The sequence below is a fragment of the Astyanax mexicanus genome, chromosome 8 (assembly GCF_023375975.1).
Source record: "Astyanax mexicanus isolate ESR-SI-001 chromosome 8, AstMex3_surface, whole genome shotgun sequence".
NCBI classification, from domain to species: domain Eukaryota; kingdom Metazoa; phylum Chordata; class Actinopteri; order Characiformes; family Acestrorhamphidae; genus Astyanax; species Astyanax mexicanus.
In genome coordinates this window covers 47,173,127-47,201,106 of record NC_064415.1, presented here as the reverse complement: position 1 = coordinate 47,201,106, position 27,980 = coordinate 47,173,127, and the positions used below count along the sequence as shown (strand labels likewise).

The window sequence follows — 27,980 nt, the reverse complement described above, 5'->3', positions numbered from 1 at the left end:
CTCGTAAGTTAGACTGCGTGAGGTCAGAATGTCGCGATATTTCACAGTCTTCATTGCTGTGGTCCTCGCTCTGGAAGGTGTGCTGCATGGCGTCGGGGATTTTGTGGTAAATTTTTCATTTGTGTTTCTTGTTTTATAGAAAACTCTTTATTTTCATATTAGAGGACGAATAAAGCCGATGGGCTCAGCGCGGTCTTATATCGCGGGCTGTGTGTCCCCCGGGGTACTTCGTCTGAGGAGAGCGGGCTTCGGGCCTGACCTGCTCATCCCGGGGTTTATCACAGAAGTGGATAACCTAGGTCCATAAAGTAAAAATCCATCCCAGGGTTTTGTACAAGCTGCCTGGGCGGCTCCGGTACAAAACCCTGGGGTTAATTTTTACTTTCTGGACTTATTGGGTTACTCTGGGTTATTTACGTCCATTTATTGGCGAGTCCAGCTAGAGCTGAGTCCCCCGCTCTTCCCCCTCATCCGCTGATTTCTCAGCACAGAATAGTGCACTAGTTCCTTCACTTTTACCGCGGTCTCTGTGTGGGCTGAGCCGCCGTGCATTCAGTTAGTCTTGCTTCTGAGGTTAAATGCGTTAGCTAGCTGTTAGCTAGCTAATTAACCTGTTGTGGTTACCCTGCTAACCCGCGAGCTAACTAAGCTAGCTAACGCGCCTTAACTGTGGCCTAATCCCATCCTGTTCTCTCGCAGAAGTGGACTCTTTGTTTTGAAGGTGTATCATGCAGTTTTATGCCCTGTGAAGTGCACAAAATAAGGAGGAACGGCTGCATTTTAAACCGAGTCATTGTCGTTACGACTCGATACTGACTCGCTAAACGCTGGCTAAAAACTGGCTAAACGCGCTAGTTTTTTTTCCTAGGCGATGGCGGGCAACTCGGCCACAGCGCTGCTTTTATTCTCCGCCAACTGTAACTCACTGATTTACTCCTTTTCATTTAACCGAGCAGTGCGGCGCCACTGCTGTATTCACCGCCTCAGTATATATCACAGAATCAGATGAGGGGTATTGCCGGAGCTGGGCAACCTTTAAACAACACAAACAACAAACAAACTTTTAACAACTATTTTTAACGTTCTTTTAGACATTGAACTTGTGTCCCTAAACCTGTTCTCAATGATTTTAATCAAAGCTTTTTTTCTCCAACATAGTTTAGGTACTGACACAATGCACCCTCAAACCTGTTTTTTTTTTTCAATTCTAGAATTAAATGTTCCAAACAAAGCCATAATATTTGCTGCACTTACAACACATCATAACACTTATGTATACACACATTACATTGTGATGAGATTTTTGTAAAAAAAAAAAAAAAAAACACTTTATGAAACGTGTGTTCATGACAAATCTTTGATATTTTAAATGAATCTGATTTAAATCAGGGCTCTGAGTTGTCCAACGGGCTAAGCGCTGCCATTATGATCAGGAGATCACCAGTTCGAATCCCAGTCATGCAGCTTGCCTTCAACTGCTGGAGCCATGAGAGAGCACAATTGGCCTTGCTCTCTCTGGGTGGGTACAGTAGATGGTGCTCCTTCCCCTCATCACTCCTAGGGTGATGTTGATCAGCACAAGGCATCTGTAAGATGAATCAGAACAGAGTCACTACGCTTTCCTCCGAGCGTTAGTGCTGTGATGCTACTCGACAATGCAACATCAGTCTGACTTTACATGTGTTGGAGAAGGCATGTGTTAGTCTTCACCCTCGTGGGATATTTATTACTAGTGACAGGGGAAGTCTTAATGAGTGAGTTGGGTAATTGGTCATGTAAATTTGGGAGAAAATGGGGGAGGGATTGAGGAAAAAAATTCTGGTTTAATTCAATTTTTGTATGGAATTTATTGTTTATTATCTTTAAATAGTAATGATATGATGCTTTGTCATTTGGAGCAACCACTCATCATGTGGTGCAACCTATAATAACAGTAACTGTATTAAATTTAAAATGTAATACTGTATGCTTAAGTTAATGGTAGTTTAGAAAACGTTTTAAGTTTTATAGGATTTGCAGGAAAAAATACTCTAACTACATTAAAGCCAGTGATTGGTAAACTATAAAACAAAATTGAGATCATTTTTTACAAAAACTTAAAAATAATGCAAATATTAGTGGGAATTTTTAAAATAAAAATAAAGTATATTAAGGAAATGTATTAATTTTAACATAAATCACAGCCGCACCACATGGCATTTTGTAAGGCCAAGGCCAATTCTTCTAAATGAAAATACACTAAAATCACTCTATCTAAAATTTTAATGAGTTTGTGTTCACAACATTTAAATTTTTAAACAATTACAATAGATACTCTTATTTTTTGTATTTTAAAAAATATATTATATTAATTATATTATATTATATATTATATTATATTAAAATTGGCATGTTAAAAACCTTATACGTCATTGCCCCATATACAACAGGAACACTATATCAGTGTTTCTCAACCAGGGTGCCGCGGCACCCTGGGGTGCCGTCTGGCTTCATCGGGGGTGCCGTCAAAATATTGCGCCTCACGTGCATATTTCCTTTCCAGAGTCAGCTCGTGTCGGGATGTGTCCCAATTCACAGGCAGCACTAATCGCGCTAATTGTGACGCGCTATTTTATTTCATATTCCGCCAGCAACCCCCCCCTTTCTCACCTGAAGTACTGCGCCAGCACCCCCCCCGTTCTCACCTGAAGTACTGCGCCAGCAGTAAACTGGGGTGCCTTGACATCTCGCATATATTTAAAGGGTGACGTGATAGAAAAAAGGTTGAGAAACGCTGCACTATATAATAACTTTAGATTGATATTGAATCAATGTAAAATCAATATTATTTCAGACGTCTGAAATCAAGTGTTTCCATACATTTGTTTGGAAAAACGAATATTTATGCAACATACTTTGTGTTTTGGGCAGATTGAGAATAAGTGTCTTAAAATATTATAATGTTTTTATAAATTTGCCCAGTCCAAGGTATTTTTGCCAAAAGTGGCCTAAGAGTAACCAATTTAGTGTCTTGATTTTGTTCACGAAGTGCATGTGATTGCTTCATGTTTCTCTTTTTGGTTGTTGATAGTTTTAAGTTTTATCTTTTTTTTCTGTAATTGGTAATCTGCAAATATAAACAAAGAAAGTAATAATAATTTAATAATTAGTACTTTTAACATATTTAATGTAAACTATTTTCAACATGTTTTTCGTAAGTATCAAAACATTAGGGCATTAATCAATAAAAAGAGAAAAAAACGTTTGTTTTATGTTGTGCATTTTAGCTTCTGAACAGCAGAGACATTGTCAGTTCTGCCAGTGTTGTATAAGCGCTGCATTCTTTTCACACCAAGCTGGTGGATTCTCCTTCTTGGGCAGGGCATGTTCTCCAAAATATATCAAGACTTGTGGAATAATTGTGACAACAGAAGTTTTAAAATGTCTTCTCAGGTCTAATTAATTGACATCATTAAGACTAAATGACGTAATACAATAAGTTCATGGCTGTTCATTTATGAACCCTAATAGAGTACTAAATTGATATTTTATCCATCAACCAAGAGAGAGACACTTCCCTGTTTCACCACACAAAGTGTTTTTGTCTCACTGGCCACTGGTATTCGTAGATGGAAAAAAAATAAGCATATTGTTTCCGGCCAAAGTAACTTAAGCTCAGCTAACTTTAATGTGTTTATTCTTAACTCCACAGCACTGTGTTTACTGATTACATAAAGCCTGTAATAAGTCTCGAACTTTTCTGCTTTGTAATGAATCACACATTCGACAGTATTCCTAATAATCAGCACTTCACAGGGCTGTCGTTATGTTAAGGTACGTTATTGTTAATCTCATTGATTTGTTATGAATTAAGTAGGGCTGGCCCGAATAGCGTTTTTTGAGCTCCAGATATTCGGCACTGATTCGAAGCGAATATTCGAATATTCGTTTAAAAAAAAAAGAGGTAAAAAAAATAAATAAAAAAAAGCAAATCACGGCCCCTTTAATCCACTGAAAAATGTTCAATTTGCTCTGACCGACGAGACATATTCACCCCGGATTTTTGGTGTTTTTATCCCCCATATTTTTGTGTTTTCACCCCATATTTTTTCTGTGTTTTTAGCCCAGATTTCTTTGTGTTTTCATCCCGGAATTTCTGCTGCCCCACACCGCGGCTTATCCGCTGCATAAGCAGGCTAGGAGGCTGCTGCACGGTTTCTCCGCTGCGCAAGCCAGCCCAGTAAATTGCTGTTTGTGTTTTCACACTTAGGCTATTTGCTTAAAAAAACAAACAAAAAAACTTTTGTTCAGGAAGTATTTTATATTCTTAAACATTGTTAATTATATTAGAGGACAGTCATTGTAAACTGTACTTGGTCTATTTCGGTTAAAGGATTGTGCAGGGCATATTACTGATTTTGTATTTTTGCACTTGGGCTATAAGCTCAATATTAAATATTTCGTTTGTTTAGAAATTATTTTATATTTTTAAACCATGTTAAATTATATTAGAGTAGAGGAAAGTCATTGTTAATGACGTTATTGTACTTGGTCTATTTCGGTTTAAGCATTGTGCAGGGCATAGCCGTATTACTGATTTTGTATTTTTGCACTTGGGCTATAAGCTCAATATTAAATATTTCGTTTGCTTAGAAATTATTTTATATTTTTAAACCATTTTAAATTATATTAGATAAAAGGAAATTCGTTCAGACATCATTTTTGTAGGCCAGGCTTTTGTAACCGATTTAGCCCCTACTGTTGCCACATTACCCCTTACGTTTTATTATATAAATCAGTTTCGAAGAGCCTGCATTTTTTTTATCATGTATAATAGAGGTCTGCGCGAGACTGATTTTTAAACCCACTCTTCCACGCTCCCGCGTTTCTGTCTCGTTACCGCTCCGCAAAAAAATTGCTTCTTTTAATCCCGCGCCCGCCCGCCACATACACATTTCTGCCGCTCCCGCCCCACGTTCCTAATATAAATTAAATAAACTACATTTAATGCTTCAAATTTACTTATATATTTATTAAAACAGCAGCGCTGAATAGTGCGGTCCCGTTCCTTACCCCAGTCCAAACACCATCGGTGTGTGCGTGTGTGTGTCGGTCCATCCTGCGCGTTGAGAGTTTTCTTTAGGTTTTTTTTTTTTTTTACAATTATTACAGTTTTCTTAACTATTTATTAATTTGCTCCCGCATCGTCTGGATTAAACTCCCGCTCCAGCCAATAACAGGTCAGTTCTGTCCCGCGCGCAAGATATTCTGACGGGACCCGCTAAAACAGAAGTGGTTAGAGTGAGGTGGAACTCTGGAAAGGAGAAAAAAAACGAATATCCGAATACCAAAATTAAAAACCGAATACCTACTCAACGAACGAATATCCGAATACCCGAATATTCGGGTCCAGCCCTAGAATTAAGTTTACCTTTTTTCGGCTCCACTTCTCCCATGTCTTCAGCTGAGACGGTGCAGCATTGAAGACATGCTGTTGTGAGAGGCAAGAGCCACACTGGACTGAATACACGCTGTCCAACCTAAAATGCTTCATTATTATTGCCCCTTTTTTCTCGTAGGTTGTCGCTCTTTCCCTGTTCCACTTCCGTATTCTCACTCCTCAGCTAAAAACCTCTGCCACTTCCTCCTTCTTCCTGGGCGTGTGTGATGTAACGTTAAGCGCGTTGTCACATTAAAAGTAGTCAAAGCTCTGTTGTTTAAAATTAAATAAACAATTACTCGAGGCACAGAAAATTACTTTTTTTTTTTTTTTTTTTTTTTTACTCGAGTAATTTGTTTCAGTAAAGTAAAGGGTTTTTGTAATAGTTTGTGCGTTGGGTGAGTTAACGAACTAATGGTTAGTACAGTAAACTAAATTTTAATTGGCTTTCCTGTAAGATGTTTGTAACCCTAAAAGATGTTTTCCCCCTGTTTAAACTGTAGAAGCTCTGTTTCGTAGAGAAACCTGCATCAGGACACCTTAGCGGAGACCAGGCGCTAGGTAAGGAGCACAGATTTAACTGTATCTTGTATGAATTTGTTATATTTTTGATCTTTAAATCTGTGACAGGATAACACATTAGGACAAGAGTTTGGATGTCCGTGTTCTTAAATAGGGTTTGGTGTTGCAGTGTTGTGCTTTTAGGCATACATTGCACCCATAGTGTTCCACTGTAATATTTTAAATTGGTTAGACTGCAGTAAAATAATCTTTCTGGGTAGTACAATTATTTTAAAATCAAATTTTGCTGCTTACATTATTCTTGCCAGTACAGATGTCATACTATTGATCTTTTTTTTTTTCCTCTCCCTCTCCCTCTTCTTTAAGTTTAGTTGGCTCGGAAACAAGATCATAATGTCAAAGATGATTTTTACTATATTTTCTAGTGAAACAAGTCCCTCACACTTACGCTTTTTTTTGCAGAGAGGCGAGGCTCTGACGATGGAGAATGGACAGAGCACAGCCTCAAAGCTTGGCCTGCCGCCTCTCACCCCTGAGCAGCAGGAGGCGCTGCAAAAGGTAATGGGCAGGTGTGTGTGTGTGTGTGTGTGGATTGGGGGGTGGATAAATGGTTAGTTATTAGGGGTCCGAGCACGCAGTGCTAGGAACCCTATTGTAATTGTTCTGATTATAGTTCTTATTCTTTTTCTGCCATAAAAGCGATTGGGCAGAAGAAACCATAAGGCCTACAGGGCTGAGACTTGGTCATATGGTAGTACTTCTCACCGCTGGCCCGAATAGCGTTTTTTGAGCTCCGGATATTCGGCACTGATTCGAAGCGAATATTCGAATATTCGTTTTTAAAAAAAGAGGTAAAAAAAATAAATAAAAAAAAGCAAATCACGGCCCCTTTAATCCACTGAAAAATGTTCAATTTGCTCTGACCGACGAGACATATTCACCCCGGATTTTTGGTGTTTTTATCCCCCATATTTTTGTGTTTTCACCCCATATTTTTTCTGTGTTTTTAGCCCAGATTTCTTTGCGTTTTCATCCCGGAATTTCTGCTGCCCCACACCGCGGCTTATCCGCTGCATAAGCAGGCTAGGAGCGCTGCTGCACGGTTTCTCCGCTGCGCAAGCCAGCCCAGTAAATTGCTGTTTGTGTTTTCACACTTAGGCTATTTGCTTAAAAAAACAAACAAAAAAAACGTTTGTTCAGGAAGTATTTTATATTCTTAAACATTGTTAATTATATTAGAGGACAGTCATTGTAAACTGTACTTGGTCTATTTCGGTTAAAGGATTGTGCAGGGCATATTACTGATTTTGTATTTTTGCACTTGGGCTATAAGCTCAATATTAAATATTTCGTTTGTTTAGAAATTATTTTATATTTTTAAACCATGTTAAATTTTATATTAGAGTAGAGGAAAGTCATTGTTAATGACGTTATTGTACTTGGTCTATTTCGGTTTAAGGATTGTGCAGGGCATAGCCGTATTACTGATTTTGTATTTTTGCACTTGGGCTATAAGCTCAATATTAAATATTTCGTTTGCTTAGAAATTATTTTATATTTTTAAACCATTTTAAATTATATTAGATAAGAGGAAATTCGTTCAGACATCATTTTTGTAGGCCAGGCTTTTGTAACCGATTTAGCCCCTACTGTTGCCACATTACCCCTTACGTTTTATTATATAAATCAGTTTCGAAGAGCCTGCATTTTTTTTATCATGTATAATAGAGGTCTGCGCGAGACTGATTTTTAAACCCACTCTTCCACGCTCCCGCGTTTCTGTCTCGTTACCGCTCCGCAAAAAAATTGCTTCTTTTAATCCCGCGCCCGCCCGCCACATACACATTTCTGCCACTCCCGCCCCACGTTCCTAATATAAATTAAATAAACTACATTTAATGCTTCAAATTTACTTATATATTTATTAAAACAGCAGCGCTGAATAGTGCGGTCCCGTTCCTTACCCCAGTCCAAACACCATCGGTGTGTGCGTGTGTGTGTCGGTCCATCCTGCGCGTTGAGAGTTTTCTTTAGGTTTTTTTTTTTTTTTTTACAATTATTACAGTTTTCTTAACTATTTATTAATTTGCTCCCGCATCGTCTGGATTAAACTCCCACTCCAGCCAATAACGGGTCAGTTCTGTCCCGCGCGCAAGATATTCTGACGGGACCCGCGAAAACAGAAGTGGTTAGAGTGAGGTGGAACTCTGGAAAGGAGAAAAAAAACAAATATCCGAATACCAAAATTAAAAACCGAATACCTACTCAACGAACGAATATCCGAATACCCGAATATTCGGGTCCAGCCCTACTAATCAGATTCAAAAGATGAGCCCGATCGGCCTCAAGGAGGCGCTATGGTGAAGGTCAACGCGTTAGGCCTCGTAACTCCCACGCCCTGATAGCTACACGAAAAATTATTTTGTTATATGATTCCTTGGTTTAAGCTCCACCCACTTTTTTCTATTAAGCTTAAAATGAAAACCTACTTTTGCAAACTAGTCTGGATTTTTGACCAATCCTGACATGTTTGGTGTTAAACAACTCAGCAGAGTCCCAACCTCAATAATTATCGAAAAAATCTAGAAATTTGTAAACAATATGGCCGCCGTATGCAAATTAATCTTACCGTGGCACACCAAAATTTACTCTAACAGCTGTAACTTTTGAACGCTTAAACCGACACTAATGCCACTTTAGACCTTTGATCCTAACATGATTCTGAGGTAGCCTGTCAATCTGTGTAGACATACGCCCCCAGGGGGCGGAGCCAAAGCTAAAAATCTATTTCTCAGGAACCGTACAAGCTATTAAGCTCTCTTTTGGCATGTATCATCTAGTCCTAATGGACTACCAAAGGAAAATTTGATATGTAAATCTTTGTGGGCGCTATTAGCCAATCAGTTTCCAGCAAGCTTTTGACAGGCTAAACAATCACCAATCAGGACGACACTTATACTGTATATGAGGGCCTTCTATCATGCATTAAAATATGGCATTGATTGGCCTCTAGGGGGCACTAAAGCAGAAAATCAGTAAATGTACGTGTGGCCCAGGCTTATGATTCTTTTTGATTTGTATGCTTTGCTGTAACCGTTACAACTTTGTCATTACATGTCTTTACTAAAAATACATTGTTTTGCATCAGTGGCCAGTAGAGTAAAAATCGCACTTTTCGAACTAGTCCCTGGATATTCAACCAATCAAATCAATGTTGGTCTTGATGCAATCTTGAGACCGTGTAGGTAAATAATTATCGAACAAATTTTGGCATTATATCTTTTTGTGGCCCATAAACCTTGATCAAACAGGTACGTGAAAGCCTTTTCAGAGTTATTTGGCCAAAACTCTGTCAATGTTTGCGGCATGTCAAAAATATGGCACTCATTAGCAATAACATTTTAAGCACATCTGCCAAGAATGAGCCAAATAAGTCTTCAGTAGGCTCTACAGTGACAAATTAACTATTTTCAATTAATTCTATTTATCGCTATATTCATACCTAAATGGACACAAGACAGGAACCTTTCACCCTATCAATACACAAATTTACACACATATATAGACTGATAATCTGATCTTGACTGCAAATTTTCAGCCAAATCCGACATGTTTCCCTCTACAACGGCTCGAAATCTACAGTGATTTTGTAGGCCGTAAGCCTATATTATCGCTCTTTTCAAACCTAAATTGACAGAAGACAGGAACCTTTGACCCTATCAACACACAAATTTACATACATATATAACGTAAGAGAACGGTATTCCGTACACATTTTCGGTATTTTCCGCGTTTGAGTGGATATAACGAAAATAACCGAGTTTAAATAGGCTGCAGTGATTGGCTAAACTATGGAATATCTGCCTAGCAACCAAAATAAATTTTGATTGGTTACATTTGGACCAATAGTTTTAAAGAAAACCCCAAAAAACTGACCTCAGTCCTGTCACCAGTGTTCATCAGTATTCCGTACACCTGCCAACAAACAGGCAACGGTGTTCCGTACACCTCAGATTTCCACTCGTGGTGGCTGTATTTTACAAAAGTTCACCACCTATAACATATGAGCTTAGACTGACGTAGAAGCTTAGTAAAGTGTTTGTCAAATGGATTTGATAAGTTGTCTATGAATTGAAAAAAATTGTGCTGAAGCTGCAGCACAAAATCTCAGCTGTCTATGAGAGATGAAGTGGAGTTATAAACAACGATTATTAATTCCTCTAACAAATATTACAACATATGCTGTTAGTTGGATGTTTAACGTTGCATTTTGGGTGAAATGTGATGTTCAAAGTGGGTAAAACCTTACGTGAACTAGTCAATAAAGTTTCCCCCAACCCTTAGCCTCAACGTTGTTAACCCTTCCCCACCCACCCGTTTTCGGCGACGCGGACGGTTCCTCCCTACCTACCGGAATTTCAAGAGAAAACACAACGTGGATGGTCACTGACCTGTTTTAATGGAAAGAGGAAGGATTGACAATGACCCCAGACTATATTTCAAACATAACAATAGTTTATTATTAAGTATTTTATTGTTTAAATGCTCAACTGTACGGAATACTGAAGTGTACGATAGACCGTTCTCTTACGTTTTATATATATATATATATATACATACATACATACATACATACATACATACATACATACATACATACATACATACATACATACCACCTGATCTTGACTACCAATTTGGAGCCAAATCGGACTTTTCTTCTCTCTGCAATAAAAATAAATGCACTGATGGGAATATTTCTCTCTTACTGATAGACTGATAGATTCTCAGCAGGTTATATGTGGTCTCTTGCTGCATTCTGGTGGTCATTTGGTGAAACAGCTACAGGTTTATTATTCTAAATTAAAGCTATACTGATCTTGCTGGTTGAACATCTTTATCCCTCTTGGTCATGCTGGTCAGCCACCTTGGTCATTCTGGTTCTTGCTCCACCCATTTAAGTTTTTTGCAAATTTGCGTAATATGCAAAACCTACTTTTGAGAACTTGTCCTTGGCTTTTGACCCATCATGACATGTTTGGTGTCGAACAGTTCAGCAGAGCTTACTCCTCAATAATTATTTAAAAAGTCTTTAAATGTGTAAACAATATGGCCACCATATGCAAACTAGACCTACCATGGTGCAGCAAAATTTCTTGTAAGCTGAGATTAATACCATGTCAGTCCTTTGATCTTAACATGTTTCTCAGATGCCCCGTCAGTTTAAAAAGACGTACACCCCCAGGGGGCGGAGCCAATGCTCGATAGCTGTTTCTGTAGAACCATACAAGCTATCAAGCTCAGCCTTGCCAATTATCATCTATGGCCCATGCACTAATGGTACACCAAATGAAAATGTGATATGTACATTTTTGTGGTTACTATTAGCCAATCACATTCCAGCAAGCTTTTGACAGGTTGAATATTAATCAGGTCAAAACTTATACACTATATGTGGGTTATTTATATGTGCCCTTTTCATGCCTCACTGCTAGGCTCTCAGCAGGATAAATGTAGTTTGTATTTTTTCAATTTAAGAACTAAAGTTGTTTCACCAAATGCCCACAAGAGTGCAGCAAGACACCACATAAAACCTGATTAACACTACAGCTCAATTTATCAATGCTTTTCAACTAGTTTACTCACACCACTCATCTAGCATTGTCATTATGGTCTTTATGGTCATGCTGGTCACCCAGCCTGGTCAAGCTGATCATTCAGCTTGGTCATACAGGTCAACCACCGTTGCCATGCTGGTCATCCAGTTTGGTCATTATGGTCTTCCAGCTTGGTCAATATGGTCAATATGTTTGTTCATGCTGGTCAATCAGCTTGATTATGCTGATCATGCTGGTCAACCAGCTTTGTCATTCTGGTCATGCTGGTCATCCAGATTAGTCATGCTGGCAATCTAGCTTGGTCTTTATGGTCATGCTGGTCATCCTCATCCAGTTTGGTGATGCCGTTCAAACTGCAACATGTTTTAAGCCTAACTGGCCTTCAGGGGCCTCTTTGCCTGTAATGCTCTGACCCCGTAAATCGCCGCTTGCGGCTATATTTTATATTTGTTGCTGTGTGTGTACCGTAGGCGAAAAAGTATGCCATGGAACAAAGCATCAAGAGCGTCCTGGTCAAACAGACGCTTGCCCATCAGCAGCAGCAGCAGCTAAATAACCTTCAGGTAAACTGCAGGCTTTTTGTTTGTGATGCAACATGCTGGCCAGTGATGATTTAATATTTTAACCACTCTTTTTACTTTTGCTAATATTTTAGTAATTACAGTGGTATGAAAAATTCGGTCACCCCTGATAATTTTTGATTTTCCTTTATAAATCATCAATTTGAACAATATATTTTTTGTTAAATATATTGTAGCAGATAAACACAGTGATGTTAGTGAAGTTAAATTAAGTTTATAGGATTTACTGAAAGTGTGCAATAATTCAACAGAATTGCAGATGAATAAATTTGGGCACCCCAAATGAAAAATTACATCAGTAATTAGTAGATTCTCCTTTAGCAGAAATAACAGCCTCTGAACACTTCCTATAGCTTTCAATGAGAGTCTGGCGTCTGGTTAAAGGAATTTTGGATCATTCTTCTTTACAAAACATCTCCAGTTCAGTCAGGTTTGATTCAGGTTTCTGATCATGAACAGCCCGCTTTAAATCACACCACAGATTTTCAAAAATATTCAGGTCTGGGGACTGAGAGTTCATTCCAGAACGTTGTACTTGTTCCTCTGCATGAAAGCCTTAGTAAATTTTGAGCAGTGTCGTTGTTAAAATAACCATCCGGTGCATCTTTATCTTTGTCACTGATTCTTGAACATTGTTTACAAGGATCTGCTCATGTTGACTGGAACCCCTTGTTATGTCCAAATAACTCAGTTTTAGATGCATCACCTCACAGCACCAAAATGAAGCAGGGTTGCCCAAATGTGCTTAAGCATACCTCAAGCAACTCTGTTTGTGGCGTGGGCAGAGAAAGTCGTCTTCTGCATCACTCTCCCATACAGCCTCTCCTTGTGGAAAGTGCGCAGAATAGCTGAATGAATTGCTAATTCAAACAACCAATACTTTATAAAGAATGATCATGGAACTTGTCCGGAGTGCCCAAACTTTTTATACCACTGTTAAAAAATAGTTTTTCATATGTTGTTTCTGTATGCTGAGACAGTGTGTAAACTCTTAATTTTAATGCAGTGAACTACTTTGCCCTTTTTTACTTTTATTGTTCCTGTCCAAATAGCTCCCTAATTCCCTTCAGATGGCATCTTTAACCATGGCTGGATTTGGAGATCCTCTTTCACCCCTACAGTCTGTAAGTTCATTCAGAAATCTCTCTTTTGTATTTTGTAAGGTCTGTAAATGTGACTCTTCTCTATAAATGTCGCTCGTTTCTTGGCATACATTTTGTTGTTCAGTACTCGTGTGTGTGTAATGTTTGGAGGTAAAGCAGAGTGCTGTCTTTGGTGCCAGCGTGTTTATACAGTGGTTCTATCCTCAATCACTGTAACACACGAAGTATGGAGTTCATTTTCTTTTTGTAAAATATTTTCAAGTTGACTGCTGTTGATTTTCAGGTTGCGGCACAGAGGCAGCGGGCGCTGGCCATAATGTGCCGTGTTTACGTAGGCTCAATATACTATGAGCTTGGAGAAGACACCATTAGACAGGCCTTTGCTCCGTTTGGGCCTATCAAGAGCATTGACATGTCCTGGGATTCAGTTACACTGAAGCACAAGGTCTGAATTTGTATTATTTGTATATCAAAACCTATTATTGTTATTGTTATTATTATTATTATTATTATTATTATTATTATTAAGGCCTATCCTGAAGATTTGCTTTTCTTTCTCCTTCTGCAGGGTTTTGCATTTGTAGAGTATGAGGTGCCAGAGGCAGCACAGCTGGCTTTAGAACAGATGAACTCTGTCATGCTAGGGGGAAGGAACATCAAGGTAAGTTGGACAGGGGCATTTTCTTAAGGGATTACTCTGGTGTCTTAAAAGTACTTACCTTTGATGAATAGCACACCTCTGTTTGCGACGTTAATTTGGGTTGCAATGTTGGGCCAGGCTGAATCTACACAATCCAAGCGTGAAAGACGAGTTCAGTGAAAGACGAGTTCAGTAACTCTTGTTATATTCCTTCTTTGGTCACTGAGCTTTTTTTGAGACATACTGAGGCTTTTTAGGCTGTATAGCAGCTAAGGTTCAACTGAACCAGCCCTGCTAGCTTCCAGGCTGTAACACAGATCGCCTGCAGTAGTGTACGTTTACTACTGAGAATTGCATTACTACTGAGAGTTACATAGTGGTCCTTTTAAAACGAGGCATTAAAAACTTGTGCACAAGAAGTTTATTAAAAAACTATGTTTACATCCCAGGGTTAGCTAATCGGCTGGTGCTTGCATATTAAGGTCATCAAGTCAAACATGTACTGTTGACAGAACTACATGCTGGACACATGAAGGAGGCTTGACCGGGATGTGTGATGTGCTTTGTGGTAGTCAATTTTGAAGCGATGGCTTTAAGGCTGTGTTGTGGCTAGGTGTGTGCTGCAGCAGCATCCTCTCTCTCTCTCTGGCCTGTATCTCGGGGGTCTTAAAATTTCTGGATCTCGAAATGCTGCAGGAAAACGAAGGTGTGCAATTCATCAAAGGTAAGTACTTTTTATTAGAGATGGAACCCATCCAATCAGACATCGGGTGACAGCCGATCAACTTACCGATCCAAATTCCAATCCGCAGCTTGAGCTGGACAATAAATCCGCTGTAACGTAAACACGAAACGCATTCCGGTGTTGTGAAGGTATTAACTACAGACTGAAGTAAACTATAACGTTAGTCCTTACCCACATATCCTATAAAACCACAGGGTCTACAAACACTAACCATTACAAACACACCCATCTGTTGGTAAAAACAGTGATTAATGTAGTTCTGAAATACAGTTAGCATTGCCAATCTCCATTAATATCTGCAGTCGGTTAGCCAGGCTAGCTCTGAGCCGACAGCTGCATTCTGGCAGTGTGAGTGTAAAATGTAATCTCAAGTGAATTACAGCCATAATCCACATCGAATATCGAACCACAGATCCATAGGCCGCGGTATTCCAGTGCATGAAGTACTGCACTAACGGAGCAAACAGATGCTCTGCCACTGTACATGGTGCTGGGGTTGCTCAGCGAGTGAGGCTCCTCTGTCTCCGCCCAAAAAACGCAAACTCTACAGGTTTCACTCATTTTCATCAAAATGATTAACTATAAGTGAGTGCGAGAGAGAGAGAAATTTATCAGTTAATTCTGGTGTACAAGTTACTCACATGTAAAGGCACAGCTGCATTTCAGATGGACCTACAGTATGTAGAATAAACTCCACACAGCTATATCTCCTGTTTTACTACAGAACACGGGCTTTTATCTCTCTTGGCACATATTCTAATCCCATTCTGCAGCTCCCTCAGTGTTTTCTGTCGTTATTTTGTGGCCAGCACGGGCGACCACGAGGTGCTAACGCCACGCCCGTCCGCTGTAAAACAGCTGGAGGGGAAACAGCACTTATTAATAAATTAACAAACACGAAAATGAAGGGTATTCTATCAGTAATTTCAGTTCGTTTTTGTTTTATAAACTCTAAAAACAGTTCCAGCTAGTTACCTTTTTTTTCTTTTAATTACCATTTTATTAGTTTCAGTTAACGAAAATAGTTTTTTTACTTTCAGTTTTCATTATTTTGTTCGTTTTCATTAAGGATAATACATTGTTACTTAGCTATATTGTGACTATTATGCCAGAGCTTTATCTAAAATAAAAATAGCTTTAAAAAACAGATGCCTATGTCACAGACATATATTTTCTGGAACCTGACCTGACCCGGCCCGAGGAAAGTGGTGGGAAATCTCGGTTCAGGCAGAGAATCTGAGCTCTAATATTGATATCTCAAAACTGAACCGATACCGTGGCCACACTGTACCATTGCATCCCTAGTTTGTATATAAAGTGTGTCAAATAAATGACTTTGGAATGCATTTACATTTAAATGCACTTGTGTATACTTTTTAAAGGGCTGTGTGGTCTGTTTAGGCCTCATTATGTAACCTTAATCATAATAATAATAATAATAATAATAATAATAAAACTGACGCCGATAAAAGGGCTCTTTTAGTTTGTTTTATATCGGATCGAAAAAAGTGGATCGTCCCACCACTACTTTTAAGCATGTTTTACTACACCAAAAGTCCAATTTACACAGTTCTCCTGTAATGCAAGCAGTTGGATATAGAGATGGACAGATCAGTGTATTTAGGGTTGTTTTCGATTGCCGAGCGTCTTTTATCTTGTCCACTTAATTGGCTGATCTAGGGCTTGGCCATAAATAGCCTTTCTTCCTCACTTAACCAAACCACCCCCACACCCCTTTCTTTTTTATTTTATTTTTATTTTATTTATTTTTTTTATCATTTTTTCCCAAAGCACACTATTGTGTCCCTTGTTTTTAAGCTACATGAAGAATCTGATGTTTATAACAAGTGTAATTTGATTGGCCTTTCAGTTGTTGACAACCTAAAATGCTGCTAAAACTAATACGCAAGAACATGTAGCATGTAGGGTCAACAAGCTTGACAAACATGTTTTGTGTTCCAATAATTAACTAAAATTACTGAAGTTACAAATGTTATTCAAATGTATAAAATGACAAGTGTGCCATTTGTGCACCTGCCTAACTTTTTGTTTGAAGAATTATTTCACACTCTTTGTAAATCCTATAAACTTCATTTCACTTCTCAGATATCACTGTGTTCATCTCACCATTCAGTAAAAAAAAAAAAGTTTAGTTTTGAACGATGTTGACCAGCCCCTAGGCCGGTTAATGATACCGATGTATATTTTATTTACTTATTATTATTTTTTTATATATAAACCTACATGGCAGTACTGTAGGAACAGGGAACCCAGCATTGGATGACTCACTGCCTGTTTCCCAGAGTCATCTTGCTGCTTAAAAAGCTTATAGTTAATGTTAATCTTATCTAACCAAGTTATTATTTTAATAACAGCTAGAATCTAACACTCCAGTTCAGTTCCAGATGAGGGAGTCTCTGAATCCCCTTAAAGAACCGCACTGTGCATATCGGCACTAAAACCAGTTTTAATGGGATTGCCTTAGCGTTGTGATGGCTGCTGCTGTGTTTGCTCACTCTGCTAATCACCGTATGGGCATAAAGATGCACTGTTGAGCAGTATTATCCGGTTAGTGGGATTAAAACATTCTTTTCAAAACAAGGCTTATGTTTCTACACGTAAGAACTGGCAAGTGAGTGAGGAGAATGGGGTTCCTCAAATCAGTATCAGCAGCTGTGCTTGAGCTCCAGAGTTCCATATAAAAGTTGGATCAGGTTTTTTGGCTAAAAATCGGTCTATGATACTCAGCTGATCGATCTTTCAATTTCTAGTATATTATATTGGTTTGTTTTAATGTAACATTTGGAATGTTGAAGTCGTCTTTCCTTTTTTAGAGCTAGGCTAAAAAGTGCAAGGTGACCTATTTATTTCTCTTCTTCTTAAGGTGGGAAGGCCAAGCAATATTGGTCAAGCCCAACCAATCATAGACCAGCTAGCAGAAGAAGCTCGAGCTTTCAACCGCATCTACGTAGCATCTGTACACCCAGACCTGTCAGATGAGGACATCAAGAGTGTTTTTGAAGCCTTTGGCAGAATCAAGTCCTGTACGCTTGCACGGGATCCTACGACAGGAAAACACAAGGGCTACGGCTTCATAGGTGAGTGCCAGGCATCCTGTTGTCTTCGGCTGAAAATTCATGTATGTGACTGAGAGCGTTCGGTCATGGCAGAATGCTGTTCTCTACATATGTCTCGCAGGGGATAGAGAAGGGTGGGGGCAGGTTCCTCACATGCTTTCATAGTAAGTTTTTGTTTTTGTTGTTGTCGTTATTTTCTTAGGCTCAGTTGCGGACAATTTGTGCCATAAGTGCCCTCTGGTAATTACACAGTAAATGACACAGTGCTCTGCTAGAAGATTTAAGCTTAGCCTTCTCATAGGTCAGTTAAGTCTTATCCTCATGTTCCCTCCATTGTAGAATACGACAAGGCCCAGTCGGCACAGGATGCCGTTTCTTCAATGAACCTCTTCGACCTTGGTGGTCAGTACCTGCGAGTAGGCAAAGCGGTCACACCTCCCATCCCCCTGCTGACGCCGGCCACACCCGGTGGCCTGCCTCCTGCAGCCGCAGTAGCGGCTGCTGCAGCAACAGCCAAAATCACTGCTCAGGTGAGCCCTTTCATTTTTACAATTTTTTTTTACTATTTTTATTTTTATTTTTTTTTTACATATTATTAGTCAGGGAGTGTGTGGGTGTGTGTGATCGGCTGCTTCTTTTTGGCACTAGAATCGTTCCTTGATTAAAATAAGGCAGCGTGATATTAATTTTCTTCCTTTTTAAAAAAAAAAATGCGCTTAGGCTAGAGCAGAGATATGGTGCTGTATGTGAGGGCTTGCTTTGAGTCAGTTTAGGTATTTGACTGGCATGAAGACTCAGTATGACACAGCATTACTTATGAGACAGAGCTTTTACATGCAGAAAGATAACATAGCGTGTAAACTCCAAAAACAGATGGCATGGAATCTTTCCACTCCGGAGAATCGGACAGAAGACTTCCTCAACTGTCTGGTAAATCCTTCAGGCAATTCTGTTCCAAGCACACTGGTGCCTTTTTGTTTTGTGTAGATTTATAAGTGTGGGGAGAGACTTGTCTTCAGGACCTCCCAGTATTATTATTATTAATGATGATGATTATTATTATGTTGTTGACAATTATTGTGCCATAGTCTGTTAGATAGAGAATGTTAAATGGTCAGTCATGTAATTCCTGGAAGCTGTAGTTTCAGGTGACTCAAGGTTCCAAGTAGCCCTTGCTTCTAAAACACTAAGGCAGCATTATGCCATTTATTAAACGGGGCACTTTGGCTCTTGATTTGTTGCCTGCACACCTTTCAGTTTGCCAATCCCAGATGCATTTGTTAAGACCTAATAGACCATTTTAAGTGGATGTAGCAGGTTGTCCACTTATTTTGTAACTGAATTTTTAGTCCTTTCTTAATAAGTGTGACTCCATATTATAAAAAAATTACCTGCTTTGGAATTTCTTTGCAATTTTAACAAGCCTATGCTACTGCATAGACTGACGTGAAAGATGTACCATATTATTATGTGAATTTATTAATAGTAATAACCTGTTTATTCAGTAATAACTTGTATTCTGTCCTGTTGTCTTATACTTGCTATTAATGTTGTGTACAACAGTAACAATTCTGAAAATAAAATAAAATGTAATAATAAAACTATATATATATATATATATATATATATATATATATATATATATATATATATATATATATATATATATATATATATATATATAGTATTTTTAATGTACATGATTAGAGTGAATGGTTTTGTCTTGTCCTTGATGTTCTATGTTTTTGGCTTGGGCCTCGTTGCATTGAAGCAGTGTTTGAAATGACATTTGTTTGTTTTATGTAACTATTTATGTAATGTTAACAAATGGCACACAGGATCATCCCCAGCAAAAAATTTGTCCCTGGATTTGATCTGTTTCTTTGCTATATAAAATTCACCCTGTTTTGGGTGAGAATGATCCACCACCCAAATATAGCTGCTCTGTGCTGGTCTATCCTGTGGGGTCCTAACCATCAAAGAACAGGGTGAAAGCAGGATAGTAAAGTATGCAAAGAAACAGATACAGGACCACAGTCTGTATTTTTATAACTATATCCATCAATCAATCCATTGTCAAGACCTGCGGACAGTCCGCCAGTCTTATTATTTATTACTTTTATATCTATAAAGTATTCTTTATGAGTTGATTTAATTGACAACAAGGTACTGTAAAAGAAGTGGCTGGGTGGTGATTTTTAGTGATTATCTAAAGGTATTACTTCAGTCTTACTTGTTTTGCATCTTTAGTTGCAAACAAACAAATGATACTTAGGCTTTTTTAAAGCATGCTAATTTAGTTTAGAAGGATAAGAATTAGGTTTGCAAGTCTGACATTTTGGCAAACTGAGGTTTTACTGTAATTTAGCTTCACTTGAGCTGAAACTTAAAACTATGGTCATCCTAAAATATTTGGGGTTTCTGGTGCAGTCATTTCCTCTGTAGGTGCAAAAGCTATCCCCTTTGATTGCTGTGTGCTACATGGTTGGTCTTTTCATCAGTGTATCCTAGACTGGAGTGAGGGTACTGTAATAATAAAGCTCACTGTGATAGGACTGGAGTGAGGGTACTGTAATAATAAAGAGCACTGTGATAGGACTGGAGTGAGGGTACTGTAATAATAAAGAGCACTGTGATAGGACTGGAGAGAGGGTACTGTAATAATAAAGAACACTGTGATAGGACTGGAGTGAGGGTACTGTAATAATAAAGACCACTGTGATAGGACTGGCGTGAGGGTACTGTAATAATAAAGAGCACTGTGATAGGACTGGAGTGAGGGTACTGTAATAATAAAGAGCACTGTGATGGGACTGGGGTGAGGGTACTGTAATAATAAAGCACAGTATGATGGGACTGGTGTGAGGGTACTGTAATAATAAAGACCACTGTGATAGGACTGGAGTGAGGGTACTGTAATAATAAAGAGCACTGTGATGGGACTGGAGTGAGGGTACTGTAATAATAAAGAGCACTGTGATAGGACTGGAGTGAGGGTACTGTAATAATAAAGACCACTGTGATAGGACTGGAGTGAGGGTACTGTAATAATAAAGACCACTGTGATAGGACTGGAGTGAGGGTACTGTAATAATAAAGACCACTGTGATAGGACTGGAGTGAGGGTACTGTAATAATAAAGAGCACTAGGACTGAGGGTACTGTAATAAAAAAAAGAGCACTGTGATATAGTGATGGGACGATACACTTTTTTCAGCTCCGATCCGATACCGATATAAAACTGATATAAGATTGCCGATACCGATACAAATACCAATACTTTTAGTTTATTAATAGTACTATGATTAAGGTTAAATAATGAGGCTGAAACAGACCACACAGCCCTTTTAAGAGTATCCACAGGTGCATTTAATGTAAATGCATTCAAAAGTCATTTATTTGACACACTTCATATGCAATTACACAATAGTTTCCTTTCAAATAAAATGTTTGAATTTTTATTAAATATAAAAAAAAAGTAAAATATTAAATACGTTAAACATTAAATTCAGGGCATTTTTTGCAACGGTTGTGCAGGAGACTTTTATTTTGACAGGTAGCATAGAGGATTAGCTGCAATAGCTAACGGCTAACTGGCGATGCTAACTGTATTTCCGAGCTAAATTAATCACTGTTTTTTAATAACAGATTGATTTCTTAGTGCTGGTTAGGGTTGGTAGGATCTGTGGTTTGATATCAGATGTGGATTATGGCTGTAGTTCACTTAAGATAGTTATTTATTACATTCACAATGCCGGAATGATTTTGCTAGCTAGGCTAACAGACTGCAGATCTTAATGGAGATGGCTAACGGCTAAATGGCAATGCTAACTGTGTTTCCGAACTAAATTAATGACTGTTTTTTAATAACAGATCGGTGTGTTTGTGCTGGTTAGTGTTTGTAGATGCTGTGGTTTTATAGGATATGTGGATTATGAATATAGTTTACTCCAGTCTGTAGTTATAATACCTTCACAACACCGGAATGCAGCTGCTGTCAGTTCAGTGCTAGCTAGGCTAACAGACTGCTGGTGTTAATCTGTTTACCTCTCACTGTGATAGGACTGGAGTGAGGGTACTGTAATAATAAAGCGCACTGTGATAGGACTGGAGTGAGGGTACTGTAATAATAAAGAGCACTGTGATAGGACTGAAGTGAGGGTACTGTAGTAATAAAGAGCACTGTGATAGGACTGGAGTGAGGGTACTGTAATAAAAAAGAGCACTGTGATAGGACTGGAGTGAGGGTACTGTAATAATAAAGAGCACTGTGAAAGGACTGGAGTGAGGGTACTGTAATAAAAAAGAGCACTGTGATAGGACTGGAGTGAGGGTACTGTAGTAATAAAGAGCACTGTGATAGGACTGGAGTGAGGGTACTGTAGTAATACAGAGCACTGTGATAGGACTGGAGTGAGGGTACTGTAATAATAAAGAGCACTGTGATAGGACTGGAGTGAGGGTACTGTAATAATGAGCACTGTGATGGGACTGGAGTGAGGGTACTGTAATAATAAAGAGCACTGTGATAGGACTGGAGTGAGGGTACTGTAATAATAAAGAGCACTGTGATAGGACTGGAGTGAGGGTACTGTAATAATAAAGAACACTGTGATAGGACTGGAGTGAGGGTACTGTAGTAATACAGAGCACTGTGATAGGACTGGAGTGAGGGTACTGTAATAATAAAGAGCACTGTGATAGGACTGGAGTGAGGGTACTGTAATAATAAAGAGCACTGTGATAGGACTGGAGTGAGGGTACTGTAATAATAAAGAGCACTGTGATAGGACTGGAGTGAGGGTACTGTAATAATAAAGAGCACTGTGATGGGACTGGAGTGAGGGTACTGTAATAATAAAGAGCACTGTGATAGGACTGGAGTGAGGGTACTGTAATAATAAAGAGCACTGTGATAGGACTGGAGTGAGGGTACTGTAATAATAAAGAGCACTGTGATGGGACTGGAGTGAGGGTACTGTAATAATAAAGAACACTGTGATAGGACTGGAGTGAGGGTAGGGCTGAACGATTAATTGCATTTGCGATAATCTCGCGATATTTTAAAACGCGATTCTCTAACCGCACTGGCTGCGATTTGACTGGTCACGTGACTTGGGAGCAAGCCAAGCCGAGGACGAGCGGAGCATACCCGAGCAGAAGGCAGGGAGGTGGAGAAGTGAAGCCAACACAGCGCACTTTAGGGCGTTTTCACACCAGCACTATTTGGTCCGGTTAAAATTAACTCTGGTCCGTTTGTAACTTTAGTGCGGTTCGATTGAGCAGGTGTGAAAACAGTAATCACACTTGGGTGCGGATCAAAAGAACCGGACCGAGACCAGCTAGAGGAGGTGGTCTCGGTCCAGTACCAAACGAACTCTGGAGCGGTTCGCTTGTGGTGAAAACGTGATCCGGTCTCGATCGGATCCAGCTATTAAATCTAAGCCATTTATTTGAGCTAAACTGCTAAAAAAGCAAGCATAGTTTAAACTAATATATTAGCTAGATAACGCTAATTACCACAGCTGTGAACAAACACTGTCCATGCACGCGCTGCATTCACTGCTCTGTTTATTATGTATAAATCTGCGCTGCGCGCAGAAACATTGTGTTTGAAAGTGCAGCGTTCAGTGTTAAAGCACAGATATTTGCGCTGGAACACAAAATCTTCTCGCTGTATTTACTTTTTTCGTATATTTATATTTAATGTACTCCCGTGTCAGACAGCTCTGACCAATCAGAGGACACAGGCTGCTCGCGTGGTTTATTGATGCGCATTTTGGTGCGTTTACATTTATGCCTGTGGGAAACCAGACCGAACAGAGCGAGAAAACGCTCCAAGTAAACGAACTCATTAGAAACTGCAATTGCAATTAGATTATTTTCCAAAATCGTTCAGCCCTAAGTGAGGGTACTGTAATAATAAAGAGCACTGTGATGGGACTGGAGTGAGGGTACTGTAATAATAAAGAACACTGTGATAGGACTGGAGTGAGGGTACTGTAATAATAAAGCGCACTGTGATAGGACTGGAGTGAGGGTACTGTAATAATAAAGAGCACTGTGATAGGACTGGAGTGAGGGTACTGTAATAATAAAGAGCACTGTGATAGGACTGGAGTGAGGGTACTGTAATAATAAAGAGCACTGTGATAGGACTGGAGTGAGGGTACTGTAATAATAAAGAGCACTGTGATAGGACTGGTACTATTACATGCAGTGGAGTAAAGGAGCGAAGAAGTGTCTCCACATTTGCCAAAATGTCAGTACTGTCTCTTTACCCCTCTGAAACACTGCCTTAAATGCAGTCAGCCCAGGTCTTGTCTAAGTTTGTCTGTCCTGTCATGTCCCTTGTCATGTCCCGTCTCGTCCATGTCCCTGTGTGTGCTGGTTAACGGGCGCTGTGCGGGCGGTGTTCCTATATGTCCCACTCTCTTCTTCCAGGAAGCGGTAGCGGGCGCATCAATCCTAGGGGCGATGACCGCGGGCTCTGTGACATTACCCCAGCAACTAAGTGGCCTACCTCAGGCCGTCATGGCAGCCCAAGCACCAGGGGTCATTACAGGTAGGCTGAGGGTGGGCTTGGCACACATTTTTGGTATCACATTTTACACTGTAGAAGTCACATGTCGTGCATCTAGTGTGCTTCTGGTGGTAGTCGATGGGTGTGTGCTTGCATTTAAAAAGCATGAAGTTGCTGCATGTTAAAGATGTGGTGGTATGTATCTGAATGGGGCACTGCCATCTAGGGTTGGGTATCCTTAAAAAAATTCGATACCAATACGATGCTTTGAATTCAATACCGATACCCAAACGGTATTTTTTTTTCTGATACTTTTGTCTAAATTGTTACCAAAAATACAAAGAGATCATTCTTCTAACAAAACGTATTTATTTAAGAGCTGACATTTTTATTCTCATACCGTCACAAGAATCAAATAAAAGTGGTACTTTTAGCTGTTTAAACTACAATTTGTGCATAACTGTGTTGCTGGATGCATTTTAGTTTAAGAGTTCTTTTTAAGAAATATCAGCATTAGATTTGCAAAAATAAATGTAATATTTATATTAGTGGTGTAAATCAATTAAATTAATTATCATGCTAGTTCCCTGTATTATTGAACGGGGAAAGTATTAATAGTGTGGTTTCTGTCTGACAGACAAGATCCTTTTCACTTTATTATAATGTCTCAGGGTAAAGAAAGGACAGGGTGCGACTGCATGACAATGCAAATGAGCTTGACAGCAAGGGAGCACACGTGAGAGCAAGCTAGAGACGGAGCGAACGACCTGGATTTTAGCATAGCAGCGTGTCGACCGTGCATCTGTGCATGCTCTCTTTCTGTATGTGCACTATCATGGTTATTAGCTCTCTTTGCATTTATGCACGTTTCATACTAAGTATCATCATCAGACACCAAATATTTCGGCTTTTTTGGTGCTCGCTAGTATCAAGACGTTTTGGGCGGTGCCTTTTTGGTATAGAATTTTGATACCCAGCCCTACTGCCATCAGTTGGACACACAGTGGGAACCTGGGGTGGACAGTATGGCCCAAACCTATAACACTATTTCTTTATTTTTGATGATGCAATCTGTTTTTCATATTGATATCAGAATTAAAGACACAGAGAACTGCCAACAATGCAGATCATACAGAACAGATGTCAACCTACAAACATCACCGTTATTGGTGCACATTTTATCATTTAGAGTTATTGTCCAGCTCTGGTAGAACACGTGTATGTCATAGTTCATCTTTAATTGCCCAGTTCCTGCATTTAGTTGAGTGTATTTATCTAGTAATCGAGTTAAATATGCACCAAGTAGTAATCACAGCAGAAACTGAAACTGATTGGACTCATTTTGCACTTTCATTTTTTCAAATCCCATCAGTAATATTTTTTTGTGTCCGAATAGCTGGTGTTAAACCCTGTCTCTCCTGCAGGATTCTGTTGTCTCCTACACATTACATAGTTTGACATGGCGTGTCGTGGGACCTGTCCACTAATAGATTCTCTTTTATTTTCTCTTCTCTCCTTGTCTCTTTCTCTCTTTTTTTTCTCCTTTTCTTTCTCTCCTCTCTTCCCCTCCCCGTCTTTACTCTCCACGATCGCCCTGACCGTGGCCTCTTAACCCCTTCCCTTTGCTGCACACTGACCAACCAAGTGTGAAGAGGACTGTTTCTAGCCCCTCCCCTCATAAACAAATCTCTCATTCCCATTGGCCAGTGAGTCTCAGATCCTGTGTGTTTTTGTGGAGTTGAATCTTGACCTTTCGTCTGAGATGACAGGCATGAGAGGAGGGCAAGTGGCTGTTAAGGGTGGAGGGATGGGATGGAGTATAACAGTCCATCAGGAGGAAGCCTGAGTCCCACCTTTCTCAGCTTTTGTAGTTGAGCATTTGAACAGCTCGCCCCCACTCTTCCATTAGTTTTAAGTACTAACATTTACTGTACATGGAGAAATGTACTAGGTACTAGTACTAATTAGGAAACTGGCCCACCATAGCAATAAGCAGCTACGCCTGGTGGGTGTGAAGCACATCTTATTAAAACATATATGAAAATATACACATCTATATGGACTCCCATACATTATCACCCTACATGCTACTTAAATCATCTTGTTATTAACCCAAGAGTCTGTTTGTTTGTGGTTAAACTTTGAAGCCAGATTTATTAAATGAGCCCCTGTTGCCTGATTAGTCACCTACACAAAACACACACACTCTCACACAAAACATTAAGAGGGCTTTTACAGGCCTCACAGGGCTTCATATTGTCCTCCTGATATCTGTAATGAACTCTCTGACCTCAGCCTCTCTGTGCAGGCGTGACTCCCGCTCGGCCCGTTCTGCCCCAGGTGGGTCTGGTAAACCCAGTGCTGGCCTCTCCGCCGGTGATTTCTGCTGCAGTGGCTGCTGCCCAGGAGGCCAAGAAGGAAAAAGAAAAGGAGGAGGAAGAAGCTGCTCAAGACGGCACGGGTCAAGAGATGCTCAGTGAACAGGAGCATATGAGCATCTCCGGCAGCAGCGCCAGACATATGGTCATGCAAAAACTGCTGAGAAAGCAGGAGGTGAGACTGACTGACTACACAAATACTTCAGGATGTTTGTTTTTGTTTGTTTGTTGTTCATTGTTGTTCAAAGCCTGTACTCATGCTAGGAGATTAGTACTGTGCCCAAGGTCATTTGTTATTATTATTATTATTATTATTATTAATATAGAACCAAGGATAAACATTAATGTAGTTTTGATGATTATTATGATGTAATGTCAAAGTTCCTGCATTGCTCTGAAGTAAAGTAATTTTTAAAACACTTACTCTACCCACAGTCGACAGTTATGGTGCTCAGAAATATGGTTGGGCCAGAGGATATAGATGACGACCTGGAGGGCGAAGTAACGGAAGAATGTGGCAAGTTTGGAGCAGTCAACAGAGTGATTATTTACCAGGAGAAGCAGGGCGAAGAGGAGGATGCTGAGGTCATTGTAAAAATCTTTGTGGAGTTTTCAGCAGCGTCTGAGATGAACAAGGCCATTCAGGCCCTCAATAATCGCTGGTTTGGAGGTCGTAAGGTTATTGCAGAGGTGTACGATCAGGAGCGGTTTGACAACAGCGACCTCTCTGCATAGACACGATCATCCGCCAGTTCTACGACCCTTTCCCTTGCTTCTGTCTCACACTTACAGAAACAGCTGCTGACCACTTCGCCAAGTGGCGTTGGCCTCTTTTTAACTTGTAATTATTTTTTTTATCGATGTTGATATTAATATTATTAATGATTCCTTTTCGGGACAAAGGCAAACAAATGCTTATGGATTTTTGTTCCTTCCCCTCCACTCTTGCCTACTGTGAAGGACTTTTTTTGGATGTGTTTTGTTTCCTCCTGCCCCACCCAAGTAATTTTGATTGGTTGCAACACTTTTCTGTAATAAAGCCCTTGGTTTCAAATAGCCTGAACAATAAATTCTTTAAATATCACATGTTCTGCAGCCACTCCCCTGAACTCCAAAAAATGTTTTCATATCTGTGAAGTTTCACCATTAAAATGTGTTTTATTAAAAAATACTGTTTTATCAGTGGTTAACAGTGTCACACTAACACCAGCTTTATTACTTTTGTCACACCTTAAGTTGTAAACAAAACTATTGCACTATTTATTCTTTCACCTTAAGTGCTGCAGCTGTTCTAGAAGTAGTGTTAATGCTTTTTTTCTGTTCCACCGTGAATATGAGGAGAATGAAATTCATGGTCTATTTTTTCCTTATCCA

General features: G+C 39.4%; 1 protein-coding gene and 1 non-coding gene across 3 annotated transcripts; both read left to right on the top strand.

The window, feature by feature from the left end:
* On the top strand, nucleotides 1–27,775 carry puf60a (poly-U binding splicing factor a). 2 transcript variants are annotated; one of them, XM_022677960.2, is made up of 13 exons: nucleotides 1–106; nucleotides 5,923–5,980; nucleotides 6,404–6,499; nucleotides 12,030–12,122; nucleotides 13,193–13,264; nucleotides 13,527–13,688; nucleotides 13,812–13,904; nucleotides 17,513–17,726; nucleotides 18,045–18,235; nucleotides 18,579–18,635; nucleotides 24,150–24,270; nucleotides 26,537–26,781; nucleotides 27,042–27,775. In XM_022677960.2, the coding sequence occupies exons 3-13, from the start codon at nucleotides 6,422–6,424 to the stop codon at nucleotides 27,339–27,341; spliced, it is 1,626 nt and encodes a 541-aa protein (XP_022533681.1). In that variant the 5' UTR covers nucleotides 1–106; nucleotides 5,923–5,980; nucleotides 6,404–6,421; the 3' UTR covers nucleotides 27,342–27,775. The 2 variants fall into 2 exon arrangements, with proteins under 2 accessions (XP_022533681.1, XP_022533683.1); XM_022677962.2 differs by lacking the exon at nucleotides 18,579–18,635.
* Nucleotides 13,335–13,464, top strand: LOC125804103 (small nucleolar RNA SNORA57). The gene has a single exon (XR_007440600.1). It is a non-coding gene; the product is annotated as a small nucleolar RNA SNORA57 (small nucleolar RNA).
* Nucleotides 27,776–27,980: the final 205 nt, after the last annotated feature.

Bases quoted from the DNA above. Each gene is read 5' to 3' on its own strand.
- puf60a (XM_022677960.2), top strand. From the start codon at position 6,422: ATGGAGAATGGACAGAGCACAGCCTCAAAGCTTGGCCTGCCGCCTCTC. The intron at 12,123-13,192 runs GTAAACTGCAGG...CTGTCCAAATAG, and splicing joins AGCAGCTAAATAACCTTCAG to CTCCCTAATTCCCTTCAGAT. The intron at 13,905-17,512 runs GTAAGTTGGACA...CTTCTTCTTAAG, and splicing joins TAGGGGGAAGGAACATCAAG to GTGGGAAGGCCAAGCAATAT.